General features: G+C 41.1%; 1 protein-coding gene and 1 pseudogene across 1 annotated transcript in view; one reads left to right on the forward strand and one right to left on the reverse strand.

Annotated features, from left to right (window-relative positions):
• Positions 1-26,009, reverse strand: part of CCDC7 (coiled-coil domain containing 7) — a 304,496-nt gene that overhangs the window by 190,218 nt on the left and 88,269 nt on the right. Inside the window, exons 21-24 of the mRNA XM_069547384.1 lie at positions 22,241-22,351; positions 18,075-18,179; positions 14,446-14,556; positions 3,760-3,867 (exon numbers count right to left, since the gene is read on the reverse strand). Coding sequence (XP_069403485.1) covers positions 3,760-3,867; positions 14,446-14,556; positions 18,075-18,179; positions 22,241-22,351 — 435 coding nt within the window. The remainder of the gene's footprint in view (positions 1-3,759; positions 3,868-14,445; positions 14,557-18,074; positions 18,180-22,240; positions 22,352-26,009) is intronic.
• LOC138417247 (vacuolar protein sorting-associated protein VTA1 homolog) lies at positions 8,355-11,357 on the forward strand (annotated as a pseudogene).

Consider the following 26,009-nt stretch of genomic DNA (forward strand, 5'->3'; position numbering starts at 1 on the left):
GTTCAACCCCTGGGTTGGGAAGATTCCGTGGAGCAGGGCATGGCAACACACTCCAGGATTCTTGCCTGGGGAATTCCCTGGACAGAGGAGCCTGGCAGGCTACAGTCCATGGGGTCACAAAGAGTTGGACGCAACTGAAGCAGCTTTGCACACATGCAGCACGTACCATGGGGAAAAGAAGTTTAACTCACAGAGACTTATTGCACAGCCAGTGCACTGCAGCCACTGGAGAAGCTGCAGTCATGGACATAGCCCTCCCTTCCCACCACTCTCTTAAGCACACTGCATTCTTAGCTTAGTCACCATCAACTGGAAGCCTCAGTGTGGCGGTAGTAGGGGTGGACTTGATTAGGGCATCGTACTATTCCAGCACTGCCACTGACTGCATTACCTTATGGGAGGAGGGTGAGGAGGGACTGAAGAAACTTTTCTCAGTTAAGATTCAGTATTCAAGATGCCTCAGAGGATCCATAAGATACCAAGAGTCTTTTGTCTGGTGCTCCTTCAGCTGTGAGGTGATACTCTTCTACATCTCATACCAGGTTTGCACTGGTATTAACACATCTAACCCTCACCTACTGCTGCTCCAAGTGGGGAAACAGAACATGGCTATAGCTTGGGCCCTTTCCTGCTTGAACAATTGCAGTAAGCGAGCAAACATTTGTTACTTTTAGTTTGGCTTGCTATTTTAATTGGCCAACTCAAAAACTGGTATCTCTCTCTCAGACAAATTGGAGCAGCAAGCAGGGTAAATGAAGCTCAAAGCCTTTCAGAAGGCACACTTCGGGATGGCACACTTTGGGATGTGCTTAGTAAATCTGTGGGACGTTCTGGGGTGAGGTGGGGGAGGGTACCACAGGAGCATCAGCAAGAGTCTGAGCGGACCCTGGGGCGCTGTGACAGCCAGGCCGGGGTGCTTTGGACAGGGCTAGCAACCACACAGGGTGCCCTAGGAGAGTGCAACTGTATTTCTTTAGGCTTTTCAGTTCTGAGGGGGAACAGTTTCTTTTCTCTAGACTTTGATTCATTAGCCAAGACACCTGCTGGGTCAATCAAATAAGATTCACCAGAGGGGCTCTGAGAAAGCTAGGGCAGCGATTTGTGTGCTACTGCTTATGGTCCACTAGTGATGGGATGTAAAGCTGTGGGAAACCCTGCATGTCGAGCTGTACCCACTAACTACTGTTAGCTACTGTTAAATTTGCTCCTAGGACTGACAATGAGCTACTGAGATGTATGTTTTACCAAAACAAAACAAAAACGAGAGAGAGAGACGTAGGATCACTGTTCCAGTAGCAAAAGAAGAGAAACCTGGTAGTTTGCCTTCATACTAAAGGTATTAATCTTGTTACACTTAGTGAAGGAGAGGGGCACACACACACTGAGCAGAAGGTACAAAATACCTTCTTTAGAGAGCCTTGACAGCAGTCATGTTGGCTGAGGAGGTGGAAGAAAAGTGGGGAATAAAAAGAGCATACATTTAAAACTCTCTCCTTCATCAGCAGGCAATTATTTTGGCTCTCACAGAATGACCAACCTGTGATGAGTTCTCTACCACTGAAAAACATGTTTGGATCATCACTGCAGAAATGATAGTGTCCCTTTGTGCCACACTGGTGGTCCCAGGGTCTACAGTGAGAACAGTGAGATATTTAACCAAATTTGGATTTCTTGATTCATTCATGTCACCCTTGCTAGATAACTATTGAGCTCAAATAAGCCTCCTCATAAGGTCAGGTTATTTGGAACTATACAATCTAGATATTGACTGACAGATTGTTGGACATGGAATAGCACCTACTGCCAATGTAGCAGTGATTAACAGTAAAAACAATGTGAAAACGGTAATCAGTAACCTATTCCTGAACAATCTAGGCCTGGATCCCCAGAAGAGATCTACCAGTGAATATCCAATATGAGGTGTCAGAGAGGTAGGCTGATGGGATTACTGTCAAGGAACTTAAGACCCACTGGATGCCTAGAAGGAAGCTAAACTAGTGTCCACCTAGAGATGACTCCTACAACTAATACAGTGTCACTGCTCAGTGCTTTCCAGTGAATTTTGACATGAGTATTCTGAGAGCCCACCAACTTCTATCAAGAACTCTCTTGGACTTCCTTGGTGGCACAGTGGATAAGTGCCAATACAGGGGACACAAGATTGATCCCTGGTCTGGGAAGATTCCACATGCTGTGGAGCAACTAAACCCATGCACCACAGCTACTGAGCCTGAGCTTTAAATCTGGTGAGCTGAAAAATAGCTGAGCCTGTGTGCTGCAACTGCTGAACCCATGTGCCTAGAGCCTATGGTCCACAACAAGAGTAGCCACTGTAATGATAAGCCCGAGCATTGCAACAAATAGTAGGCCCTACTCACTGCAACTAGAGAAAGCCCACTCAAAGCAATCAAGATTCAGCGAAGCCAAAAATAAGTAAATGTCTTAAAGAAAGAAAAGAAAAAAAGAACACTTGGCTTTCAAAAATGCACAAGACTATGAGTCGGACCAAGTCCCTATGTCCACAGTGGGAACATGAGGACAGAGTTCAGTATATTTCCTGGATCTTTTGGATACGGTGGTTATGTGACTATGATCTCAACTCCTGACACCAGAATGATGGAGAAACACACAATATTTACCACATAAGGGAGAGAGATCTGGGTAAGCACCCCAGGCCATTGGGTCTGAGGCCATTACCAGTGGAATCCTTACCAGATCCAACGATGGGTGTGTGCCTTTAAATCACTACAAATTTCCATTGTTTTGGCCCCCTGATATATGTATCATTAGCATAGGTTAACTGTCAGTGTGAAACCCTGCTTTGTATTCCTGAGAGGAACTACCATACTTCCACAAGGCTAACAAAATTCTCTGAATATCTGTCATCAATGCAAAAGTGATGATATGAAAATGTTCCACTATCAAAGGGTGCAACAGACTTCCACTTTATTGATGACATTGTCTTTGGGTCCAATATGCGCCCTACTAGACAAAGACTAGATGGATGTGCCACAGACCCACATATGGCAACTCTGTGGAGCCATTATTATGGACAAGGTAGTTACCTGGCACTCTTAATAAAATGCCTGAGCATGATCTATAAGGGGAAAGATATCTCATTCCAGAAAACAGTGCCAAGCTTTGGTCCTCTCTACTTCCACAAATGAAGAGAAGGCCTGGAGACTGGTGGGACAACTAACAGATTACATTCTCACATTCCTTATGTATAGTCTGTGATGACACTCATCTATAGGGTAAATAGAAAGGCTGCTTCCTTTCCATGGGGCCATGACTAATAGGATGCCATGGGAGACCCTACAACAGGTCATCAGGCTGCCCTTCCCTGGCACCCTTCTAATCCCTATTTGTTCTTTGAGTTACAGAATTCAGCAGCATTTCTGTTTACCAGTTGGAGGCTGTGGCAGAAGACCACTGACATAGGTCAGAGGCACCCCTTTAGGCTTTCAAACCCACATCTCTAAGAGTCAGCTGAAAGGTAAACATCCTTTAAGAGAAATTTACTGGTCTATTATAGGGCCCTGGTAGATGCTGATTTATTGACCTATGACCACAAAATCAGAAATACCAAACAAGAGATATGAATAATTTTGCCTTTGTTCTCTAGTTATCTTAGAGAATTCACACAGTAAGTCTTCTATATAGCATATTTCAAATACATACTCACAAGCCAAAGAGAAATAATCTACTGATGAGTTTAATTAAAAATAAGTTAACATTATCTATAATTATTGTACTTACTACTGAGTCTTCTTCCTTTAGAAGGTCTTTGTTTCTTTACTTCCAGTTGAGTTTCTGACATTGACTCTTGCTCAAGCACAGGATTTTCATCTGGTACTTTATCACTAGCTATATAAACAGAGATATTTACTCCAATAAATGGAAAAATAGATACACTGTTTAATTCTATACTTTCAAATTACTGACAAGTGTATGTCAACATTTTCTCACATTTAAAAAAAACTATAGGAAAGTATTATAATACTGGACTGATATGAAAATGGTAAGAAGAGTCTTAATAATATATACTGAAACTGTCTCATCACTTCATTCATATTCATAGGTTTCAAATATGTTCTGTTAGGTCTCCAGTTTCCTTAACACTTCAGGTTAAAACATAGCCATAACCCAAACCACAAAATGGTATATGCACAAGATTATTCATCACAGCATATTTGCAATTACAATATACTCAAAATCACTTATACGTGCAAACTGGTTCACCAATAAGCCAAAGTATATACTATAAACTATGGTATTATCAACTATGGTATCATCAACTATGGTATACAGTATGGTCCAAACAACTGTGCACACAACTGTAAAGGAAATGAAAAAGATACCATAAACATGGAGGTATTCCCAGTATATAAAATTAAGTGAAATAAAAAAAAAACAAACTAGATATCTAAAACACTATCTTTCAGGACAGAACAAAAGAAAACCAAAAAACTTGGCAGTTACCTTTACAAAATGAAACATAAGGTAAATCAGAAAACAAAACAGTTTGTTACCAAAGACACTGCAGACCATGCTCACTGAATTACGCTTGATGACTACTGTTAGTGCTGTTTGTCCCTGGCACTGGTAGACAGCCTACAACACAGCGAATTTTTGAGACTCATTTTTAGTGAAAAAGTATCTAAAGCTCTCAAGGTCACTTTGCCAGTGACCTGAGGAAACCAGTCAGACCGGGATACTTCTCAAGAGGTAATTGCTGAGTCTTGGTGAGGGGGTGTGTCACAACAGACTCCCTCATTCTGAGTGCTTTCACAGTGACCACTCTGCCCAAGAAAGGGGGAAGACAATGATGTGAACACTTGATTCCCTCTCTCCTTCCCCAGCTTGTTTCTTACGTTTGGCCCCACTTCTGACGAGTATACTAACACTTAAGAAAGTGATGCCTGATAGGCATCTGATGGTCTTTTGGTTCAACAATGAACATAAAGAAAAGTAGATGATGTGACTGGTAACCAGACTCAGATTACCAGTGTCATTGGTGCCACCTGTGCTGGTTTCCTAGCTATATTAAGCCTCCTTTTAAGGTTATATCAGTTGGTTCACAAGACAATCCAGATATTCAGCGACAAATTTCAGGGAAAGGAAGAACCAGTCACAGACAGATATCGTTTGGCCAGTGAAGAAAGTGTCCTAAAAATGGTAATCAAGAACCCACATATGGATGATCTGATTAAGTGGTTTCTCAAGGAAATCTCTGGGTCTAGTTACTTAACCATGGGATCTCAAGAAGAACACTGAAGGGCTGTCCACCAAGGAATTCATGGCTAGGTAGTGGTCCATAGGTGACCCAAAACCCAGAAACTCTAGAGTTCAAATGATGATGACATCTATGATTAACACAAGTGCTCTTCTTTTGCATTTCCCAGTGAATCTTGAGGTGAATCTGAAACACCCCACCCCTACTACTTTATGCAATTTCTCTGTATTCTATACAAACAAGGTTAGGCCAAGGTCTGCATAGTCAAAGTTATGGTTTTTCCAGTAGTTATGTACAGATGTGACAGTTGGACCATAAAGAAGGCTAAGCAATGAAGAATTGATGATTTCAAACTGTGGTGCTGGAGAAGACCCTTGAGAGTCCCTTGGACAGCAAGGAGATCAAACCAGCCAATCCTAAAGGAAAGCTGTCCTGAATATTCATTGGAAGGACTGGTGTTGAAGCTGAAGCTCCAATACTATGGCCACCTGATGTGAAGAGTCGACTCACTGGAAAAGACCCTGATTCTGAGAAAGACTGAGCGCAGGAAGAGAAGGGGGGATAGAAAGAGAAGTGGCTGACAGAGGATGAAATGTTTGGATGGCATCACCAACTCAATGGACATGAGTTTGAGCAAACTCAGGGAAACACTGAAGGGCAGGGAAGCCAGGTGTGCTGCAGTCCATGGGGTCACAGAGAGTCAGATATGACTTAGCGACTGAACACAACAAATCTCCTAAAACTTCCCAGTTGTGACATGAGGATACATGATAAAGTCACAGTTCAGTAGAGAGATAGGTGAAAATTGCATATCTGGGCCTTTTGGATACTGATGTACATATGACTAATATCTCCATGAGCACAGACACTACAATGAGGAGGAACCAGATAATGCTCACTGGTTTTTGGTCTGAGCTCACCAAGTGGAATCGTTATCCAAATTCAACTATAGGTGTATCCTTACATGCCACTAAAATTTTCCATTGTTATGGCTTCCATTACTGAAAGTATTATTGGTATAGATGTATTTTCTACAGCATCTCACTCACTTCTACCATTAAGATCTGATGGGACCTACTGTATTTTGGGTCATTTTAATAGGGCATTTGGAAAACTATTTTTGGGCAAGAGGAGAAGGGGGTGGCAGAGGATGAGATGGTTGAATGGCATCACTGACTCAATGGACATGAGTTTGAGCAAACTCTGGGAGATGCTGAAGGACAAGGAAGGCTGCTATGCTGCAGTTGTTCATGGTGTCCCAAAGAGTGGGACACAACTTAGCAAATGGAAAACAACAACCAGACTACCAGTGTCTAGCACCTTTACCATCCAAAAACAGCTCACTGTGCTTATTGCTGAGCTTAATGAAACTAAAGTTCTCCACAAAGTTATTTCTCCATTTATACATACTTTCAGTCTGTGTGTAAGGCCTAGGGATGCCTAGAGACTTGACTGATTATTGTTTGCTCAGTGCCACAGTATAGCTCTGGATACTGGTGTTTCATGCTCCTGTGAACTTCATAGAGATTTACTGCCCAAGTAGAGTGAAGTAAGTATGCAGCAACTGATATCACAAATGCCCCCCCCTCACATTTTAACATTCCTGTTCACACTAATGACCAGGATTAGTTTGCCTTATGTGGAATGGGTTGTGCTATACCTTCATGTCCTTTCACAAGCCCATGACCTAGAAAAAGCCCTGCTCCAAGATTAAGTACTATCCTTCCACTATATTGGACTTACCTGGTGGCTCAGATGGTAAAGCCTCTGCCTACAATGCGGGAGACCTGGGCTTAATCTCTGGGTTGGGAAGATCCTCTGGGGAAGGAAATGGCAACCCACTCCAGTACTCTTGCCCCCAACATCCCATGGATGGAGGAGCTTGGTAGGCTACAGTCCGTGGGGTCGCAGAGAGTTGGACATGACTGAGCAACTTCACTTTTACTTTTTTACTTTCCACTCTATGGATGACATTCTCCACTGGACCCAAACAAGTGTACTACCCAACAAGGACTGGATTCCATGATGACCCACATATGACCATATCTGAGTCATTAATGTAAAGATGGTACAAGGACCTAGTATTTAACTGAAATCCCTAAGGGCAAAGTGGAAAGGGGTACATTGTCTCATTCCAACCTTCAAGGAACCGAGGTTTTCCCTTCTCTATCCCCCCAAAATACCAAGCAGGCCAAGCTTTTTTCGAAGCACTCCAAAGTGTCAATCTTATTTCAGTCTCTACCACAACAAACACAAAGGACACTCAGTGTAGGTGTATGAATATATGTTTATGTGCATATTTATGTGCATGTATATGTACATATATATGTATACATGAGTTCAACTCCAGGTCAAAATCCTATGTTTGATTTTGCAGGTCCAACCACAGATAATTACAAAGTATCCACCTGACAGTTCTCATGGGGGAATACTTATCACCTCATACCAAATTTGATGCATATCCAGTGAACTTTAAACACTGAAAGTAGTTGCAATAGAGGACCAAGGCCCATCCACACCGTGTTCTTATGCATTCTGGATTCCTATACCAGCTGCCTCTATTAGAGGCCTCCCTATGAAAGGGAGAAGAGGGTTCAGCTGATATTTGTACTTTTCAGGTGCCTCTCACAGACCACTTTACTGGGGGAATCTGAAGATCGTTTTCTTGGTTACTACTCAGTATTCAGGACTTACACTCCTAGCCATCCTGCATCAGTATTCACAAGGTTATTGGGGCCATAGGAAGAGCCTTTTGTCTGGGGCTCCTTCAGATATGACATCATCTTCCCTCAGCCCCTAGTCCCATCAGTATTGATACATCTGACCCTTGCCTATTTTCTTTCTGTGGGGAAAATTAAACGGTGGTGGAGCTGAGGCTCTTTCCATTTAGACTTACTTATACTATTAGAGGAAGTGAATAAAAGCTTGTTACTTTCAGTTTGGCTTGCTCTCTTAATTGACCAAGTCAAAACAGGCAGCTTTCTCTGCCAGATTAGTGCAGAGAACAAAGTAGTCACTAAAGTAAAATTCTTTTCTGGAAGGAGCACTTTGAGAGGTGCTAGGGAGACTCTTTCAAGGCTCAGGGTTGGATCATCTGCAGGAGTCGAAGGGCCCCACAATGCACATTGTCTGTCGGGCTAATGTGTCTCCAGAAGAGCCAGTGGACACCATGGGGCTCTCCAGCAGAGTACCACTGTATTGTCTATGTGCAACTCTACTCACATTCTTCTAAGCCCTGCTTAACTGCAGTTAAGGCCATGTTAAAGGAGGATAGGAAGATTGTGAACCTATCCAATTTGAACACCTGTCTCTCAAAAATTTGCCTGGGAAAGAAACAGAAATAACTGCCCTCTTTTCTAAGCTTCATGCAGAAAAAGTCCTTGAGACTATATCCCTATTCAATAACTCAGCTGACTTGTATACCAGATCATGAGTTCACAGTTACTCAACTGATTTTGGCTGTTCAATCAACAGAACAACCTTGGCAACAGTAGTATCTGACATCATGATGATCGCAAAAATTTATCCAGAGTGTGGAAACTTGTTAGGCAGCAACTGATGCCACAAATGCCCTTTTCCATATTCCTTCAAACAGGGATGATTCAGATCAGTTCATCTGCGTGTGGAATGATAACAACTCACCATTTACACCCTTCCACAATGCTACTTGAATTTCCTATTTGTCAGCAATGCATCACCTAGAAAACCTCCCACTACTAGAGGAGGGGCTTGTCTTTCTACTCTGCTGATAATATCATTCTATTGAGTCCAGAGAAGAGAGCTACTCAGCAAGGGCTGAACATCCTGCTAACACATAGGTGGCAACTTGCTGGGCCATTTATTACAGAAAGCGTACAAGCACCCAAGTGAAATTTCTGGGCATGATCAGGATATGGTGTCTCATTGTCTCATTCCGTGGGAGAAGACTGCTTCTGACCCTCGCCACTCCAACAATTAAAAAGGAGATCCATGGACTGATGGAACTCTTCGCCTGCCTGCATTCTTAATGCCAGCCATTTACAGGGTTACATAAAAGGTCATTTCCTTTCAACGGGGCCACAGCCAAGAGGATGACCTGGAAGCCCTTCAACAAGCCCCAGGCTACCCCCTTTTTTTGGGCCCCTCTGATCCATTTTGCCTTTTGAGTTAACAGATATCAGCAACCGCTCTATTCACCAATTGGACTTTAAGGCAGAAGGACACTGCCAGAGGCATCAGCTGGAGTTTTTAATTCATCATCTCTAGGAATAGCTGGCTGAAAGGTACACAGCCTTTAAGAGAAAATTATTAGTCCATTATTGGGCTTTAGTGCATACTGAGCACATGACCCATGACTGTGAAATAGTCTCAAGAGAAGTTCCAACCAAAAGTTATCAATAGTTTTGCTTTTGCTCTCTAATTATTTAAGGGCATTCCCACTTTAGGTCAGTGTAAAATTTTTATAAAAATATGACCAGCTAGGATTCCTGGAGTGGAGATGGCCATGCTTGCTCTGCTGCTCCTATAGTTTAGGAGCATACAGCAACATCTGAGGATGGCTCATAAGCTGGACAAGTAAGACCTTGTGGTTTATTACTGTCTTTTCTATGTGATGCAAACTGGAATGAAGATTGATAGTAAAAACTAAATGTCATAAATTTTTATAAAAGCTAATGGATCAGTTAAAAGTTCTTAAACAGTTGGGTGATAATGAATGTTACTCAAGAAATAATTGTTGTTTACTCAGTTGTGTCTGACTCTTTGCAACCCCATGGACTGCAGCATGCCAGGCTTCCCTGTCCTTCACTATCTCCTGGAGGATGTTCAAACTGATGTTCATTGAATTGGTGATACCATGCAACCATCTCATCCTCTGTTGTCCCCTTCTTCTCCTGCCTTCAATCTTTCCCAGCATCAAGGTCTTTTCTAATATGTCGGCTCTTTGCAGCAGGTGGCCTAAGTATTGGAGCTTCAGCTTCAGCACCAGTCCTTTCAATGAATATTCAGGGTTATTTTCCTTTAGGATTAACTGGCTTAAACTCCTTGCTGTCCAGGGGACTCTCAAGAGTCTTCTCCAGCACCACAGTTTGACAGCATCGATTCTTTATTGCTCACCCTTCTTTACAGTCCAACTCACATCCACACATGATTACTGGAAAAACCACAGCTTTGACTATACGAATCTTTGTCAGCAAAGTGATATCCATGTTTTAATATGTTGTCTAGGTATGTCATGGCTTTTTTTCCAAGGAGCAAGTGTCCTTTAATTTCATGGCTGCAGTCTCTGTCCATTTGGAGAACTATGTTTTGAAAATGTTATGTATACAGATAATGAAGTTCATGCTGGGTGATTTCACCAAAACATGATCAAGTCCCACTACACTGCAAGTCTTTTAACAGATGTCAAAACAGTGTTGGAGAACTCACCGATGAAAATGTATGGAAGATGAAAGGCAACATGAAAGATAACATATTTATAATTGTTTATAGAATGGAGAGACTTGGGACTGGTGGGACTGAAGAATATACTGATGTTGAAGAAAAATGAAAATATGGGAGCAACCTCTCTGCCCACTCAGCCACTTCAGCCATGATCTTCAACTTAGGACCCAAGCAACATGACATCAGGCAGCTATGAAAGTGAAAGTGAAGCTGCACAGTCGTGTCCGACTCTTTGTGACCCCATGGGCTGTAGCCTACCACGCTCCTCCATCCATGGGATTTTCCAGGCAAGAGTACTGGAGAGGGTTGCCATTTCCTTCTCCAGAGGATCTTCCTTACCCAGGGAGTGAACCCGGGTCTCCCGCATTGTAGACACTTTACCATCTGAGCCACCAGGGAAATCTGAACACAAATTTCTCCTGGTGCCCACAATCCAGCATTCCAGCTAATATCCCAGCAGAAGTTTCTCACAGTACAAGTTTAGCAAATAACACTACCCAGCCTACTCCACAGACTACTCCAGGCATTGATTCTGCACTGTACTGCAGTTTCCCAGGGAGATATTCAACTAACATCAGAGGACTCTGCTAGAGCTCAGAAATATACCAAATATGCTGGCAGAGCTTTGCACTATGATGTTACCAATGCAGTGCAAAATCTAGAGAAGGCCCTCAAGTTACTGGCTATAGGTAGAGAATGAAGTCTTTGTAGAAAAGATCCATGCTTAAAGAATTAACAGACTAATATGCTTAAAGAACTCAATCTTCAGCTTATCATGAGCAGTTTTAAAGACTTCATTTCCACTATACTATCTGTAACAATGAAATCTGTGTCTGTGTATCAGATTCCTGTTGATGCTTTCAGCAGACTTAACCTGTTTTCTTTGTCCTTTAGTGGATCCAGAAGTCTCTGGATATATAGGAATGATGTGAGCAAGATCCTAAAAGTGCCCACTGAACCCTGCTTGCTCTAAAAATGAAACATACATCTATAAAATACTTTGGGAACTAGCTTAGTATCTTAATCTACATAAATTAAGGAATCTTTAAATCCATAATTTGGACCAACAGTCCATATTACTTTGCTATAAAATGCAAAACTGAACTTTTAATAAACACTACCAGAATACTCTACACTCAGTTCAGTTGCTCAGTTGTGTCCGACTCTTTGCGACCCCATGAATCGCAGCACGCCAGGCCTCCCTGTCCATCACCAACTCCCAGAGTTCACCCAGACTCACGTCCATTTCATGATGCCATCCAGCCATCTCATCCTCTGTCATCCCCTTCTCCTCCTGCCCCCAATCCCTCCCAGCATCAGAGTCTTTTGCAATGAGTCAACTCTTCACACGAGGCGGCCAAAGTACTGGATCTTCAGCTTTAGCATAATTCCTTCCAAAGTAATCCCAGGGCTGATCTCCTTACAGTCCAAGGGACTCTCAAGAGTCTTCTTCAACACCACAGTTCAAAAGCATCAATTCTTCGGCGTTCAGCCTTCTTCACAGTCCAACTCTCACATCCATACATGACCACAGGAAAAACCATAGCCTTGACTAGACAGACCTTTGCTGGCAACGTAATGATTCTGTTTTTGAATATACTATCTAGGTTGGTCATAACTTTTCTTTCAAGGAGTAAGCATCTTTTAATTTCATGGCTGCAGTCACCATCTGCAGTGATTTTGGAGCCCCCCAAAATAAAATCTGACACTGTTTCCATTGCTTCCCCATCTATTCCCACGAAGTGATGGGACCGGATGCCATGATCTTCATTTTCTGAATGTTGAGCTTTAAGCCAACTTTTTCACTCTCCTCTTTCACTTTCATCAAGAGGCTTTTTAGCTCCTCTTAACTTTCTGCCCTAAGCGTCGTGTCATCTGCATATCTGAGGTTATTGATATTTCTCATGATGTACTCTGCATATAAGTTAAATAAGCAGGGTGACAATATACAGCCTTGACGTATTCCTTTTCCTATTTGGAACCAGTCTGTTGTTCCATGTCCAGTTCTAACTGTTGCTTCCTGACCTGCATACAGATTTCTCAAGAGGCAGGTCAGGTGGTCTGGTATTCCCATCTCTTTCAGAATTGTCCACAGTTTATTGTGATCCACACAGTCAAAGGCTTTGGCATAGTCAATAAAGCAGAAATAGATGTTTTTCTGGAACTCTCTTGCTTTTTCCATAATCCAGCGGATGTTGGCAATTTGATTTCTGGTTCCTATGCCTTTTCTAAAACCAGCTTGAACATCAGGGAGTCCACGGTTCACGTATTGCTGAAGCCTGACTTGGAGAATTTTGAGCATAACTTTACTAGCATGTGAGATGAATGCAATTGTGCGGTACTTTGAACATTCTTTTGCATTGCCTTTCTTTGGAATTGGAATGAAAACTGACCTTTTCCAGTCCTGTGGCTACTGCTGAGTTTTCCAAATTTGCTGGCATATTGAGTGCAGCACTTTCGCAGCATCAGCTTTCAGGATTTGAAACAGCTCAACTGAAATTCCATCACCTCTACTAGCTTTGTTCGTAGTGATGCTTTCTAAGGCCCACTTGACTTCACATTCCAAGATGTCTGGCTCTAGATTAGTGATCACACCATCGTGATTATCTGGGTCATGAAGATCTTTTTTGTACAGTTCTTCCATGTATTCTTGCCACCTCTTCTTAATATATTCTGCTTCTGTTAGGTCCATACCATTTCTGTCCTTTATCGAGCCCATCTTTGCATGAAATCTTCCCTTGGTATCTCTAATTTTCTTGAAGAGATCTCTGGTCTTTCCCATTCTGTTGTTTTCCTCTATTTCTTTGCATTGATCGCTGAAGGCTTTCTTATCTCTTTTTGCTATTCTTTGGAACTCTGCATTCAGATGCTTATATCTTTCTTCTTCTCCTTTGCTTTTCACCTCTCTTCTTTTCACAGCTATTTGTAAGGCTTCCCCAGACAGCCATTTTGCTTTTTTGCATTTCTTTTCCATGGGGATGTTCTTGATCCCTGTCTCCACTAAACTACACTAGAGACCATGTTTCTGTTTTCCTCAGAAAAATGGATATGAATGTCTCAAACTGTTACATGAATCTCAAGGAGACTTTTTAAATTTCAACTTATATTCATACTAAACATAGATGCATTTAAAGTTAAAATGTTCACGGAAGGAAATATATTAAGGTAAAGAGGCAGAATCAGTTTTAGATGTAAGAATGACATTGGCTTCCTAACTGTTTTCCCTTATCCATTGAAGGTGAAGATGAATTGGGATTTGCTTCACAGGAATTTAACCATGTATTAGAGAATGAAAACATGTTTGCAGTAATGCCTGGAAACTTGGTGCTTTGAGATAAGGTTCTTTGCTATTATGGAATGAATTCCAAAGAGTGTACAGCTATGAAAGATGGAGATCATAAGAACATAGATTCTCAGTTGCTAATTATATAAGTTTTGTGAGCAACTGTGGATTTACAATGTCTCCTGCATTTATGCTATGTAAAGAATAAATACAAGGACTCTTTGAACTAGTGTTTTTTAAAATCTCAAATACATCTTCATGAACCAAAGAAAAGATCTTCTGATGAGTACAATTTAAATTTTTTTCATGTATTCAAAAACTATTTATTGGATGCCTGTTTTAGGTCAGGCACTGCGCTTTTGCTGAGGATATACTAGAAGCAAGATAGCCCAGGGTCCATCTTTGTGGTGCTTACAGCTTATTCAGAGAGACAGCAAGGAAACATAAAACAGTGTGAAAATTGGAACAGGTGAAAAACAAGGTTATCCACAATTATTTTACTTACTAATGACACTTTCAGGTCCAGAAGATTTTTGTTTCTCTACATGAATTTCTGTTTCTAACTTCAAGTCTTGTTGCATAATCATGAGACTTTCATCTGATACATCATCATGAGCTGCATAGAGAGACACATTTAGTGCATTAAGCAGAAAAATGGATCTTGAAATCCCTATATATCAAGTTTATACATGTGTTTACAGTATTTTTTCCTTTTTATAAATATATAAATAAAGTACCATCATGTTAGACCTGATATGAAAATGGTGAGAAAAATTTCAGTGTGTAAGTCTCATTATTTCACAAATGTTTGCTGATGTCAAATATACTTTATATTAGTCCCTACTTGTTTTACATTATTATAGTTTAGGTTAATATATACTCATAGACCAAATGATGAAAATGTATATGTAAAGGTTATTCATCACACCACATTTTTTATCACAAAATACTCAGAAGCCCCTAAATATATTAGCATATGAGATTACTTGAATAACAAGGTACTTGCTATAAATTAGGGTAATATAAATTATTATTTATACAAAGAGTTACACATAAAGCTATAAAAAAGATACTTATAATCCAACTTGGAAGGATTCCTAGACGAGAGGTTAAGTATAAACAAAATAATGGAAAGAGAAGATATCAAATATTCTATTTTTTAGGAAAGAAATGAGTAAGAAATAAAAAGAAAATATAAGATATTTACCTTTAGAAAAAGAAATACAGGAAAGAGAAAGAGAAAACAATGTATTTGGTCACCAAAAGTTGCATGCAGAACTGGTCGCAATGGCTAGTATTAAATCTAAACATGTTGCTGGCAGTGATGATATCCTCAATATAAGAACTGTTTCTCATATTTAATGACAAAGTAGGTAGAGCCCCAGGGGTTGCTTTGCCCAGAGACACAAAGAAATGATAGAGATTTAGATAGTTTGACCCCACTATAAGGAAAGTAATATTGTTAGAGTTAACTGGAGACAGCAGCACCTTTTCTGGTGTGTCACCGCAGGCCCTCTCTTTCAGAACATCTTTCATGGTTATTATGCCCAAGGAGGATGAAGAAAGGGGTAGGTGGGAGAAAAGTCATGTACACCTGAGCCTCTCCTTCCTTTACTAGCTATTATTTACTCTTGACTGGTCCAATGGTGGTTAGTTCTCAAACAATTCTCAAAAAATGTTTGAGTTTTCAAACAATTTTTGAGTTCTCAAACAATTCTCAAAAAACTTTTTTGGCCCACCCTTACAGCCACCCGCTCAGGTATTCTGCAAGCCACTTGATAGTCCCTTGATTCAACAACAACAACAAAAAAAAGTGAGAAAAGTAAATGATGAGACTGTTTACCAGACTCAGATCTAAGGTCATTCTTGCCACTCTAACTGGTTACCTGGCTCAATTAAACCTCTTCATAAAGTGATGTCAGCTGGTTCATGGCACAATCTATATGTGAACTGAAAACTTTCCAAGCAAAGAAAAAGCAGTAGTAGTCAGAGTGATGTAAAAACGGTAATAGGGTACTTACTCCTGGATCACAGGGTCAAGATCTTTCCCAAAGACATCTATGGGTTTTCTTACCCAACAGTAGGTCTCAAGGAGGAGACTGACAGGCTCTACATCAGATATCTGGGACTAGATAATGACCTTTGGGCATAATGGGGTCCACATACTGATAACTCCAATGACTAATGAAAGTAATATTCTCTCCAACCCTCCCAGTAAATCTTGATATGAATCAGAGTGCATCCCCTTACTTGTATCCAGATCTCTTAACTTTAAAAATAAACAAGGCTATGAGTTAGGCCAAGGTCCTTCTGTCTCCACTGGGAACATGAGAATGTTTTACAAATCTCCCCTCTCCCCAACATGAGGATGGGGAGGTGAGGAAGAATTTCATTCTTTGGTCTTTTTAGAGCAAGATGAGGGGAAAATGTGTGTGTGTGTTTATCCCCAATCCATGCTCAGAAATCCTATAACTGAGGCCATTTCAGTCGCCCTACATAAAAAACTGAACCTAACAAACTACCAGTACCTAGTGCCTTCAACAGCCAAAGCAACTACCTAGAGGATTAAAACCTCATTACTGAGCTTAATGAAGCAAAAGTTCTTCATAAGACTATTTCTCCATTTCAGTAACCCCATCTGGCCTGTGGATGAGGCCTCAGGTATATAGAGAGTCAATTGATTATTAGAGGCTTAATGCTGAGCGCAGAAGAATTGATGCTTTTGAACTGTGGTGTTGGAGAAGACTCTTGAGAGTCCCTTGGACTGTAGGGAGATCCAACCAGTCCATTCTGAAGGAGATCAGCCCTGGGATTTCTTTGAAAGGAATGATGCTGAAGCTGAAACTCCAGTACTTTGGCCACCTGATACAAAGAGCTGACTCATTTGAAAAGACCCTGATGCTGGGAAAGATTGAAGGTGGGAGGAGAAGGGGATGACAGAGGACGAGATGGTTGAATGGCATCACCGACTCAGAGGACATGGGTTTGAGTGGACTCCGGGAGTTGGTGATGGACAGGGAGGCTTGGCGTGCTGCAGTTCACAGGGTCACAAAGAGTCGGATATGACTGAGCGACTGAACTGAACTATGGAGAACAGTATGAGGGTTCCTTAAAAAACTAAAAACAGAACTACCATATGACCCAGCAATCCCCCTACTGGGCATGTACCCTGAGAAAACCATAATTCAAAAATACACATGCACCTCAATGTTCATTGCAGCACTATCTACAATAGCCAGGACATGAAAGCAACCTAGATATTCACTGACAGATGAATAGGTAAAGAAGATATAGTATGTATATACAATAGAATATTACTCAGTCATACAAAAGAAAGAAATTGGGTCATTTGTAGTCACATGGTAGAACCCAGAATCTATTATACAAAGTGAAGTCAGTCAAAAAGAGAAAAACAAATATCAAATATTAACAAACATATATGGAATCTATTAAAATGGTACTGATAAACCTATATGCAGAGGAAAAAAAGACATGCAGGCATAGAGAATGGACTTGTGGACAAAGAAAGGGAAAGAGAAGTCAGGACAAACAGAGATTGGGACTGACGTAAATACACTACCACGTATAAAATGGATAGCTGGTGAGAACCTGTGTACAACACAGGGAGCTCGACTCGTTGCTCTGTGGTGACGTAGATGGGTGGCAGGGGGGACACAGGGTGAGAAAGATCCAAGAGGGAAGGAATACATGTATACTTACAGCCAATTCATGTTGTACAGCAGAAACTAACACAACATAACATTGTAAAGCAATTACACTCCAACTAAAAAAAGATCCTATGATAGCTGGGTGGGCTATCATCCATGGAGTCACAAAAGAGTTGGACACGACTTAGCAACTAAACAGCAACAGCAACAATGAAAAACCATAATGGAAAAGGATATTTTTAAAAAGAGTATGTATATATATGTATAACTGAATCACTCTGGTATGTAACAGCAATTAACAACAATGCGAACCAAGTACACTTCAATAAAAATAAATAAGAAAAATAATATTTAAAATAAAATAAACCACATGCCATATACATATTTATGAACTAAAGAAAAAAGATAATTTGATGAGTTTAATTTAAAATATTTATTAAAAATTATCTATATTTATTATACTTACTAGTGTGTCCTTCCCTTCTGTGACTTTTTCCTTTCTTTACATATTGTTGGATTTTTGAATCTTGATTCTCATGCATACGCTTTTTATCTTGTACTTTATCATGAGCTATATAGAGAGATACATTTAGTCCACTAAGTGAATAAAACAAATATTATTGTGAAATCTCTAATTTCAAATTTATAATAATTGTGCAATAACATATTCTCTTATTTTAATAAAATTTTAAATGAACTGCCACAATGCTAGATCCACATGAAAATTTTGAGGTAAATTCTGATAGATGTAAGTTGAAGCTGTCTGTTTCATAGGAATCAAATATTTGTATATTAGTCTCCAGTTTTCTTGTGTTATTTACACTTTAGGTAAATACATATTTATAGACTAAACAATGAAAATGTATATGCACAAGTTTTCCATTACAATATTATGTGTAATTACAAAATAATTAAAATCACCAAATATATAAACATAGAAGATTGGTTGATCTTTGGTTGATTGGTTGAGTCAAACTAAAGTATATATTATAAACTATGGTAAAGTATAAATTACAGTACTTGGTAGTATAAACAAGTGTACCTATTGCTGCAAAGGAAATGAAAAAAAACCTCTACAAAATGATTTGGAGGGATTTCAAGGAGGTAGTACTAAGTGAAAAAAAAACTTAAATAAGTATCTTACATACTACCTTTTGTGAAAGACAGGGACATAAGAAAGAAATATAAAAACAGGGGAAAAATGAGTTATTTTTCAATCAAACATGGAGAAGACAAATCAGGAAACAATTTAGCTGGATACCTACAAAAGGAGGGTGAGGACTAAGGAATGCAGGGAAGGTATAAGAAAGGAATGACAACTTACATATATCACTTTGCCCAGTTATTACTTTTGGGAAAAGGTTCATGTTTTATATATTCAAAAAACAAAACTAAATTAAAAAATAAAAAGGAAGACTAACATTGAAAGCAAACTTGAAGCTACTGAATGAAAAGATAAGCACAAATCCAAGTAACTCATCAGCTACAGAACAACCATCAGCTGCTGAACCACTATTAACAGGAGGATGTTGGAATCCACCAAGAAAAAGATACTCCGTGTCCCAGAACAAAAGAGACGCCGCAACAAGGCAGTAGGAGGGAGACAATCACATTAAAATCAAACCTCATACCAGCCAGAGATACTTGGAGGGCACAAACAAAACCTTATGTGCACCAGGACCCAGGGGAAGGACCAGTGATCCCTATAAGATCTAAGATCTGTCTGAGAGTGTTTGAGGGTTTCCTGTAGAGGCATGAGTCAGCAGTGGACTAACATGGGAACAGAGGCACTGGCAGTAGTAGTCCTGGGAGGTGTGGCATGTTGGCATTAAGTTCTCTTGGAGATCACCATGGATCCTACTAAAGAGCCTACAGTCCTGACACAGAGACTGCAGACTATAGGAATGGGCCACCTTAGGCCAAACTACAGGGAGGGAGCACAGCCCCACCCATCAGCATAAAATTGTATAACAGATTTACTGAGTATGGCCCGGAGTAAGACCCAGGTTTCCCCAGAGCCAGCGACTTAGCAGCAGTAGCAGCATGCCCCAACTGATGCCGAAGAAGCTGAATGATTCTATGAAGACCTACAAGACCTTCTAGAACTAACACCAACACAAGGTATCCTTTTCATCACAGGGGATTGAAATGAAAACATAAGAAGTCAAGAGATAGCTAGCTGCTGCTGCTGCTGCTAAGTTGCTTCAGTCGTGTCCGACTCTGTGCGACCCCATAGACGGCAGCCCACCAGGCTCCCCCGTCCCTGGGATCCTCCAGACAAGAATACTGGAGTGGGTTGCCATTTCTTCTCCAATGCATGAAAAAGAAAAGTGAAAGTGAAGTCGCTCAGTCATGTCCGACTCCTAGCGACCCCATGGACTACAGGCTACCAGGCTCCTCCATCCATGGGATTTGCCAGGCAAGAGTACTGGAGTGGGTTGCCACTGCCTTCTCCAAGAGATAGCTAAAGAGCAAATTTGGCCTTGGAGTGCAAAATGAAGTAGGGCAAGGATGAGTTTTGCCAAGGGAATGCACTGATCATAGCTAACACTCTCCCAACAACACAAGAGATGACTCTACAAACGGACATTCAGTTCAGTTCAGTTGCTCAGTTGTGTCCGACTCTTTGTGACCCCATGAACTGCAGCACGCCAGGCCTCTCTGTCCATCACCAACTCCTGGAGTTCACCCAAACTCGTGTCCCTCGAGTCGGTGATGCCATCCAACCATCTCATCCTCTGTCGCCCTTTCTCCTCCTGCCCCCAATCTTTCCCGAGGTACTCTTGCTAAACGGTCGGCCATGAGGACCTAACATGTAGCCCCACTATGGTCCACTTTTTGATGGCCGCTATGAATAAAGCAAGTGCTATTTTCTATACTTTTATCAATGAATCTTGAGACAGATCAGAAACTAGCATATACACTTATCCTGATTCCCAGCTTTCAAAAATAAACACAATAGGACTATAACAAAGCACCAATTTCCCTGGTAAAAATATGAGAGCCTATTCCAGGACAAAGTTTGAAAGGCAGTTGGAGGAGAATTACATTTCTTGGGCTTTTTGGATCGTGGTACACTAATATCTGTAATCCTCACAAGCCCTGGCACTAGAACGAGGGGGAAACAGATAATGCTGTCTGTTTTGGGGCCACCACCACAAACAGAAACCTTTTCCAGGCCAGACTATGGTACGCTGTATTGTTATTGCCTTCATTGCTGAATGTATTATTGGTAGAGATATATTATTTAGGTGACCCACCACTTGTATTCACTTCCAAGCTGTGACAGGATTTGATAATGTTAGGGTATTTTAATGGGGCAGGCTGGAAGATCTTGAGCCATCCAATTACCAGAACCTAGAACCCTTATCTGTTAAATTCCAAAAACAATACTGACATGCTGGGAGTAAAAAATAAATAGCTGCCCTTGTTGCTGAGCTTAAACAAACCAATAAATTCCACAAACTATATCTGCATTCAATAGCCCCATCAGACCTGTGCACAAAACCTCAGGTGCCTACAGACTAACATGATTAAGGCTGCACAAAGTGTTAGTACCAACCTCACACTGGTATTGTGACTGTCACAGAAGCTATTGCCCAAGGTAAAGGAACTCAGTATATAGCAACCAACAACTTGAATACTGTTCAGCATCTCTCTTCATGCCAATGACGATGATCAATTTACCCCTATGTATAATTAATTGAAATATGCCACTAATGTCCTTCCACAGGGATCTCTCAGTTCCCCATCTGCCTATCTTCAATGGGTAGAGCATGACTGAGATAAAGTCCCACTCACAGAGGGAATGATAGCCTTGCTATATTGATGACATCTTTCTGGTGGGCCCAGATAAGCACCATCCCACAAGCGCTGAACATCCTGTTGATCCATATGGGACAACATAGCTGGGCCATTAATATAGACAAGGACCTAGTATCCAATGAAATTCCAGTGTGTGACCTGTAGCAGATAAAAATCTTACTCCAGACATGTTTGCAAACCTTTGGGCCCTCTCTTCCTCAAATTATTTATTTTAAATGTATTGATGGGACTTTTGATGGGATTTGTTGACTACTAACACATTTGCATGCTGCCCACAGGGATGTGATGGCGCATTTCTAAGAAGTTACCATAAAGGCTATCCCCTTTGAGTGGAGACCCAGCCAAAAAGATGCTCTGGAAGACTTCCAACAGATCGTTCAAGCTCCTTCCCTGGACTCTTCTGAGTCCCCATTTGTTTTCTGAGTTACTGACCTCTTTGTAGCTTACTGACATTGTAGCCTATAGCAAAAAGACACTGACAGAGGCCAGAGGCAGCCATTGGTTGTTCGGAGCAGAAATTTCCCAGGTTGGCTGAAAGGTACATAGCCTTAGTGAGATAACTACTGATCTATTATTGTCCTTAATGGATACTGAGCATGAAATAGTCTTAAGGTCAGAAATCCCAACTAAACTGTATCAAGAACTTTGTTTTTGTTTTTAAGCTGCCTTAAGGTATTCACACTTTAAATCAAAATGTAAAATTTTATCCATACAAAACATATGCTGAGATATATCTTCAGGAAACAAAAAAGATCTGATAAGTTTAATTTTAAATGATATGAAGTTATTTATGATTATGATGCTTACGAGAGAGTCTTTCCTTTTTCAGAGTTCTTTGCTTCTTTACTTGCATTTGGGTTTTTGACACCAAATCCTGATGGTTAAGCATAACCTTTTCATATGATGCTTCATCATATCCTACATAAAGAAGTACATTTAGTCCACTGAACAGAAAAAAAAGATCTACTGTGAAATATCTAAACTTCAAATTTATACAAGTGTACAGCAGAATTCTCTTTCATTTTGATAAAAAAATAATCATAAAGCTAGATATGACAAAAAAAATTGTGAGAAAAGTTTTAGTGAGTGTTTTGAATATATTCCTATCAGTCTCTAGTTTTCTTGGGTTATTTATACTTTAGGTCACTATCAATCATAGATCAAACAATGAAAACACATAGGCACAAGATTACTCATCATAGCATCATGTGTAATTGCATAATATTCAAACTACCTGAATATTCATAGATCATTGATTGAATAATCCAAGATATGTACCATAAACTATGATATAAATAATGGTTTAAAATGTGACACAAACAGCTGTACATTCAGCTATAAATTGAATGAAAAAGTTATCCAGACATGAAAGAATTTCCAAGAATGTTATGTAAAAAATAAAAGTGAAAAAGTATATATTTAGTATATTACCTTTGAGGTAAGAAAGAAGGGGAAGTTAAGGGGAAAATTAAGAAAAATAGACACATTTACAAATGATTTAAAGAAATAATAAACCACAGGACAATATAATATATGGTTACTTACAACAGAAGGGATAAACTGGGGCATATAGGGGAAGGGATTCAGGAAAGCATGATCTCTTGCAATCTCTTTTAGAGGTAGGTTGATATCCCATATATTCCAAATGTAAAAGCAAATTAAGGGGGCAGTCCTAAGATGGTGGAGGAATAGGATGGGGAGACCACTTTCTCCCCCATAAATTCATCGAAAGAACATTTGAACGCTGAGCAAATTCCACAAAACAACTTCTGAATGCTGGCAGAGGACATGAGGCACCCAGAGAGGCACTCCTTGTCATCGAAAGGAAGTAGAACAAAATATAAAAGGTAAAAAGGGAGACAAAAGAGGTAGGGATGGAGATCCATCCCGGTAAGGGAGTCTTAAAAGAGAAGTTTCCAAACACCAGGAAACAGTCTCATGGGGATCTGTGGGGAATCTTGGAATCACAGAGGGCCACATAACTGGGAGGAAAAATTAGTCAATCAATAATTAAAACCCACAGATTACAGTGCCTAGTTACAACTCCCAGTGCTCCCAGCTGCCACCAGCAAGCAGGGGATGAACAGGGAGGCCCAGGCTGCATTGCTTAGGGTAAGGACTGGGTCAGAATGCCTTGAGGGCAATCTGAGGGAACTAAAGTGAGATAGCAACCCAAACTGTGGGATAGCCAGAGAGAGAGAGAAAAAGAGAGAGCGAGAACTGTCCTGTGAAAAGCCCTAACCTGAGGCACTGCCAGGCCTGCTCACAAAACAAAGGACTGAGCAAACACCAGAGGAGAGCTAGCAGGCTCCGGACTGGCCCATCCCCCGCCAGAGACAAGCAGGCAGGGAGGCAGCCAGAGCCAGAAAGGGGCAATCACGGCCCCAGAGAGGCATCCTCTACCAAACTGCAAACAGGCCCCATTGCTAACCAAGAGTTCTTGGGATTCTGGATGGTTGACATCCACCGGGAGGGTGACAGCCAGAGATCAGCTCCCCAGAAGAGACACATGGAACACCTGAGAAGGCACGCCCATTGTACACCCAGAAAACCAAGCTGCTGGGACGGGGCAGGCGATAAGACGCACCCCCACCTGGGGGTGACTGCGTTTGCCAAGCACCTGGTCACCAGAGCTGCTCGGACTTGGGAAGGGCACAAAACACAGGGCCAACTGAGTCTGCCATTTGGGGAGTACTTGAGAACCTGAGCAGCTTAGACCTGGAAAATGAACGCAACCCAAGGCCAGCCTCAGACAGTTCCCGGCAGAGCAACCTAGAGCCTGAGCAGTGTAGACCATGAAAGCACACATGCCATGAGCGGGGGCAAACCCAGTGCAGCAGAAACACTGCGAGCACTCCCCACACATGCCAGTGATATTTGTTTGCAGTGTTTTTCCCTCCCCACAGCAGGACTGAACAAGTGAGCCTAAATAAGTGACCACCATTGCCCCCTGGTGTCAGGGCGGAAATTAGACACTGAGAGACCAGCAAACAGAAGAAGCTAAAATAAACAGAGGGAACGGCTTTGGAAGTGACAGGTGCAACAGATTTAAACCCTGTAGTTAGCCCCAACTACAGTGGAAGGGGCCTATAAATCCTGAGAAGTATAAGCCGGATCAAGGAACTATCTGAAAATGAACTGACCCCATACTGTCTGCAACAGCTCCAGAGAAATTTCTAGATATATTTTTACTATTATCACTTTTTAAATTTAAAAAAAACCTGTTTTTAATTTTAAGGCCTCTATACTCTTTTAATCTTCATTTTTATAATCTATTACCTTGCAAAAAAAGAGACTATTTTTAAAGCAAATTTCATATATATGTATTTTATAATGTTTGAGACTTTATTTTGTTTATTAATACTGTATTTTTGAGAGTCTAACCTCTATTCTAGATTTTTAATCTTTGCTTTCTGATATTTGTTATCAATTTTGTACATTTAAGAACCCAATCTGCAGTACCCATTTTTACTTGGGAATGTGATTACTGGCTTGATTGTTCTCTCCCCCTGTTGACTCTTTCTCTCCATCAGGTGGCGTCTATCTCCTCCCTCCCCCTTCTCTTCTCTACCCAACTCTGTGAATCTCTTTGTGTGTTCCGGGCTGTGGAGGACACTTAGGGAACTGATTACAGGCTGCATCTGTCTCTCTCCTTTCGATTCCCCCTTTTCTCCTCTTCTAGTCAAGTCTATGATTTTTCCAGTGGTCATGTATGGATGTGAGAGTTGGACTGTGAAGAAAGCTGAGCACTGAAGAATTGATGCTTTTGAACTGTGGTGTTGGAGAAGACTCTTGAGAGTCCCTTGGACTGCAAGGAGATCCAACCAGTCCATTCTGAAGGAGATCAGCCCTGGGATATCTTTGGAGGGAATGATGCTAAAGCTGAAACTCCAGTACTTTGGCCACCTCATGAGAAAAGTTGACTCATTGAAAAAGACTGATGCTGGGAGGGATTGGGGGCAGGAGGAGAAAGGGACAACAGAGGATGAGATGGCTGAATGGCATCACTGACTCGATGGATGTGAGTCTGAGTGAACTCCAGGAGTTGGTGATGGACAGGGAGGCCTGGCGTGCTGTGATTCATGGGGTTGCAAGGAGTCGGACACAACTGAGCAACTGAACTGAACTGAACTTTCTCCTCCTGGTCACCTCTGTCTCCTTCCTCCCTCTTCTCTTTTCTGTGTAATTCTGTGAACATCTCTGAGGGGTCCAGACTGTGGAGAGCATATAGGGAATTGATTATTGGCTAGCTTGTTCTCTCCCCTTTTGATTCCCCCTCTTCTCCTCCTGGTCACCCGTCTCTCCCTCATCCCTCTTCTCTTCTCCATGTAACTCTGAGAACCTCTCCAGGTGGCCCTCACTGGAGAAACTTTTCATCATTAACCTAGATGTTTTATCATTGGTGCTGTATAGATGAAGAAGTCTTGAGGCTACAGTAAGAATAAGACAGAAAACCAGAGGCAGGAGGCTTAAGTCCAAATCTTGAGAACACCAGAGAACTCCTAACTCCAGGGAACATTAATCAATAAGAGCTCATCCAAATGCCTCCATACCTTCACTGAAGCCAAGCACCACC

This window comes from Ovis canadensis, chromosome 13 (genome assembly GCF_042477335.2).
Source record: "Ovis canadensis isolate MfBH-ARS-UI-01 breed Bighorn chromosome 13, ARS-UI_OviCan_v2, whole genome shotgun sequence".
Taxonomy (NCBI): Eukaryota; Metazoa; Chordata; class Mammalia; order Artiodactyla; family Bovidae; genus Ovis; species Ovis canadensis.